The sequence below is a fragment of the Aythya marila genome, assembly GCF_965140915.1.
Source record: "Aythya marila genome assembly, chromosome: 7".
Taxonomy (NCBI): Eukaryota; Metazoa; Chordata; class Aves; order Anseriformes; family Anatidae; genus Aythya; species Aythya marila.
The window spans coordinates 18,340,797-18,345,898 of NC_139048.1; the positions used below are offsets into that span (position 1 = coordinate 18,340,797).

The 5,102-nt window shown below is 41.8% G+C and overlaps 1 protein-coding gene across 1 annotated transcript; it reads left to right on the forward strand.

The window, feature by feature from the left end:
- Window positions 1-4,879, forward strand: LOC309880127 (bone morphogenetic protein 2-like; the record flags this gene model as incomplete). Its single annotated transcript, XM_082764656.1, has 4 exons — window positions 1-489; window positions 1,259-1,375; window positions 2,583-2,784; window positions 4,434-4,879. 4 exons carry the CDS (start codon window positions 1-3, stop codon window positions 4,877-4,879), a joined length of 1,254 nt encoding a protein of 417 aa, XP_082620782.1.
- Between the last annotated feature and the right edge of the window lie 223 nt (window positions 4,880-5,102).

Sequence of the window (5,102 nt, forward strand, 5' to 3'; positions counted from 1 at the left end):
ATGGCGGGCCCTCGGCCGTGGCTGGGCTTGGCCTGGCTGCTGGGCTTGGCGACGGCGAGCGCCCTGCCCCTGGGCGCCGGCCCGCGGGACGAGGTGCTGGCGGCGGCGCTGCAGCGGCTGCGGGAGGTCTTCGACATCGAGGAGCTGCCCCCCGACGTGCTGCCCCGCAAGAAGCCGCCGCAGTTCATGGTGGATCTCTTCAACAAGGTGGCCGACGCCAACGGCATCACCCGCGCCCCCGGCCTGCTGGAGGGCGACGTGGTGCGGAGTTTCGAGGACCGAGGGGGGCCGGGGGCACCGGGGGGCGGCGGGGCCGTGGCCCGAGGGGCGCCCTGGGAAGGGTCTAGCGAGGTGCGGCTGCACCAGCAGCGCTTCTACTTCGACATCAGCGCCATCGAGAGGGGCGAGCAGATGCTGAAGGCCGAGTTCCGAGTGTTCAAGCTGAAGAGGAAGCGGGTGGCCAGGTCCGAGGGGCAGCACTTCTGCAAAGTAAGTGTGGAGGCGACCAGCCGGTTATGCGTTCACATGGGTTTTTGTCGTTAATGGTACTGGAAGAAAACGAGAAAGGGACGGCGAGCGAAACCACTTAGTGCATAAACCTAATTTATTTTTATTAGATTATTGTCTTCAGTCCACATTGATGCTTTCTCTTTGCCTCAAGCATGTGAAGAAGTAGCTACAGGGGTTTGGCTTGGCGCTGTTCTGGCCTTTTGTCCCTGTGGCAGTCAGCTATCCCTAAAGATGCCGTTGTCAGACCTATCTCAAACCACACCATGCTTTTCTGGGATTAGGTATTTTGAAATTCACATGGAAATTTGACTGCTTGCCTTTTATAATACTGCTACTACTCAGAGCAGTATAAGACTCATGGGAAGATAGGGTTTTATAGAGGACTCTGACAGTGAGTGTATCTGTACCTTTGGCAAAGGGCAAATTCAGACGTTCTGCAAACCTGAGGGCCAAGGTGCAGAGTAAGGGAAGATTTTACAGTATCAGATGTTCAAAAGAGAAATGGGATAATCAGGTTCTTCTTCTGTAGTGTCAAACATTCCAGTAATTGCTTTAAACAGTCCAGTGTCCTGCCTCTGTACACACCTCAAAGTATGTGCATCCACTGATACTTGTTTTTCTGTTGAATTGTCTAACGAGAACTTTTTGGTATGGTGTGACAAAAAACGTGTAATCTTGATCCTTCTTGATTTGCTGTAAAAACAACTACTGTCACCTCTTATTGTAATATTTTATTGTTCTTTTCAAGGTGGAATTGTATGAACTCTTGGAGGGTGGAAGTCAGCCACAAAAAAAACATCTCATTGCATCAAGATTATTGTCTCTGTACACAGAAGGCTGGGAAGTATTCAACGTCACGCAGACAGTAAGCAGAGATTTCTGTCATCCATTTTTAGTTCTAAATCATCTGCTACAGCAGCAGTCAGCTCATAACTCCAGCATTGCCTTCAGTGCTGGGTTCTGTGCTCAATTCAAACTGAAGGACAGCAGCAGGGGGGATGCTTTCTTTCTGTCTACACTCAAAAGCACATGTGGTGCTGCCTGGATTAAAGAAGTGTTCATTTGCTGCTAGCACCACAGACATGATGAGAATTGAGTAACCCAAACCTGGTCAATAGGAGGGACATCAGGCCAAACACGTGTCAGTGTGATTAAAGCATCTTAGTCCTTAGGCTGTCAGAGATGGCATTGATTGTGGGGTAAGAGTAGGTTTTAATTTCTTTTCTTTTCTTTTTTTTTTTTTTTTAATCCTTGTCAAATTATTGTAGAGCAGAAGTGCAGTGTACTTTAACATTGTATTTCTGGAATTTACCATGCTTTTATGTTTTTGTTTTAACTTTTTCTGAAGAATTCAGTAATTGCTAGTTTGAAGATTTATATATATCCTTAAGCTATATCAATATTTAAATGCTTTTCCATAGCAAAAAACACAAACAAGGTTTAAAACAGTTTCTCAGGTTTAATTCTGTACTCTGACCATGGTTTTAGTTGCCTAAGCTTTATAATCAGACTGAACAGCATGCTAGGATGATTCATTTGAGTTGCATCTTACTTCGTAATAGCTTTTCTTGAGAATGGCCTGGCCTTATCTATTAGGCTGTAACTGTAACATTTAGATGAATTAGATGAAGTTAATTTGCTTGATTTCTTCAAATGCCATGTTTGTGTTAAGATTTAAATGAGTTTTAATTGTATGAAAAGTCTGGAGAGTTCATATTATTCTGTTATTAAGATTACTAGGGAAAATAAGGTTCTGGCTAAAGTCAGAGGATTTATTTCAATGTTAATTTTAACTCCTAGACTCATCTATTCAGTAGTAAATTTCCCTAAAATTAATTATTTTCATATAAATGCAGCTATGGAGAATGTATATGGTATTTTTAAATGCTGAATTATTGGTTTAAATATTTAACTCGATTCAGCCTTTACTATACAGTTACCTCACTTACATGATAATATATGTTCTTAAACTCCCATAGCCTGTTCCCTTTTCTTAATACAAATGATCCTTAATCATAATGCGGTAGTAAGATTATTGAAACAATATTTTCTCATTTTGTTTTCATTACCAGGTTTCCAAGTGGGTCGGAAACAGAAACTCCAACCATGGCTTTTTGATAACTGCAACGCATACATTCAGCAATAAAATTGAGCACAACCTGGTTACATTTGCAAAGAGCCAGGGCAATTTGCAGGAGAGCAGAAATGCTCTCCTTGTCCTCTTCACCAACAGTAATAAACGAAGGTCCTCCAGCTTTGTACCCTCTTCCACAAGTAAGTTCACTCTGTTTCAGTATATGAGCTGTTATCGACTGTTACCTTCTGTTGCCTCATGTATACCACATCTCAGTATTTATGCTCAGGGTTGAGCCTGGTGGAAGTTTATCACTGATCAGAGTTTGCTTTGATAGTTCTTGCTTGTAGTTCACCTGACATAACTTTTAAGTCAACTCTACTCAAAGAAGTTGTGTTTTCAGGAAATACTCAAAGCCTAGAGGGAGCTTGGTTTATTTTGTTTGTAGAGAAGTGGGAGTTCTTGCTCTTTTATAATCATTATTTATTTTACCTTTGTGGTGAAGTTTGCACGAAAATTGTAGTTTTTAGCTTAGGCTGAAAAAACTCATTGACCTGGAAAACTGTGAAAATGCTGGTAAAGCAACTGTTAGACAGTTATTAAGTGCAGTTTTCAAGGATAGAAGAGGTTGTTAGGTAAGCAATTTAAACCTTTCTGTCCTTGGCTTGGTTTTTAAGCACCTATTTAACTTCATTGACTAATTAGCATTGTGACTAAGGGCTTTTTTTCATCAAAGACAACACCCTCATCCCTTCAATTACAAAACACTAGTCTTACCTCTCCCGCTGGTCTTCTAGTAAAACCATCTAAGGCTGTGTTTTATAGTCTGAGATAAATGCGAGGAGCAAAAGCTGGAAGGAGGAGGAAAAAAACTATTCTGTTTTGGGTTTGGAGGGTCTGTTTGGTAAATCATCACATTTGCTCATCAAAAAGAAAGTAGGTAGGACTTGTGTCAACATTAAGAACTAGATGGTGAAACAGATACCAAAAAGAAATAGGCTGGCCTGTTCTTTTTTGTTTTCAACAGGAAATTATTGTAGTGCAATTCTAAATCCCAATGTAATCAATATCACCCTCTGTTGTATGTGCTACTATGCCAGAATCGAAAAACCGATTACTATTTTTCAGTGAGAAAACTCTGTAAACCTACCTGTTGTTTGTGATCAGTGCATCTACAAAGATTTGTTCTAGCAGCCTATATGTCAGTGGTTTTCAGCCTGTGTTTATGGGTCTTGAGGTCACCATGAATATTTATCAGGGGTTCTCAGAAGATACCTTAAGAAAGCAAACCAGTTGTCATGGAGCTACATTCTCTAGCAGAGTTCTGTAAGCCTAGTTTTATTTTTTCAGATCTGAAATTGGAAGAAAAAAGATTTTCAAAAATACTGCCTTACAGAAAAGCAGTGTTTTGCAAGTGTGTGGGTAGTTACTGGGAGAACACCAGAGAGAGAAAACACCTGTGATCTCCACCCTTTGTTATCACTTCTAACCACGTGTGATGTAGGAGTAGCCATACAAAGGCCATTAATGCCATTCTGACCACAGATAGCCCTGAAAGGGGCCTGTGGAGTTTAGAGAATATAAACTTCAGTAAGCTTTTATGTTTCTGTTGAATTGAGGCCTTTTAGGCCACAAAAGGAACAAAGATTCGGCAGTTTCTGAAATGTGTCTGAAGTGGCAATTGAATACACACATCTTCCAGTGCTTTCACAATTGGTATCATTTTAAAATCTGCTCTGAAGACCTTGATGTAAATTTCTGAAATAGATTTTCTTGCAGAATGCTGTGCTTAAACAATAAATGAACTTACTGTGAAAAAGATTAACACACAACTTCCTTTCTGAACCAGAGCTGAACCCTGCCAAAGATGACGCTTTGTTAGGTGTGCCTCATGAATCTCAGATCATTGGAAACAGCAATGCAAGCAGGAGCAGGGGACCTCGGGCTGCAGCAGTGTCTTCCACCAAAAGCCATGTAACAGCATGTCATCGAAGGGAACTCTACGTTGACTTCCATGCTATTGGCTGGTCAGGATGGATTATTTACCCAAGTGGATACAATGCATTTTACTGCAGAGGATCTTGTCTTTTCCCTTTGGGGGAAAGTCAAAATGCAACAAACCATGCCACTGTGCAGTCCATAGTCCATACACTTAAACTGTCTCAAGATGTCAGCACACCTTGCTGTGTTCCGGATGAACTGAAATCCCTCAATCTCCTCTACTTTGATGACAAAGAGAATGTGGTCCTTAAAAATTACAAAGACATGGTGGCGACAAGGTGTGGTTGTCATTAACAGAACTTTTTTTGTTACATATTTGGCATGCACTTGGATTCAGTGTCCCATTTGCCACTGAAGATACCAAGGTAAATGGTGTTTCAGATTATGGGTCGTGAGAGCCGGAAGCTCACAAGTGCTTCAAACCCTCCTTCTCTCTCCGTGGCAGTGCAGAAAGGAGTTTAATACTGGCTTTCCAAGAGCTATCAGCTTCCAGTGAGTATGCTGACCTGCAGGGAAA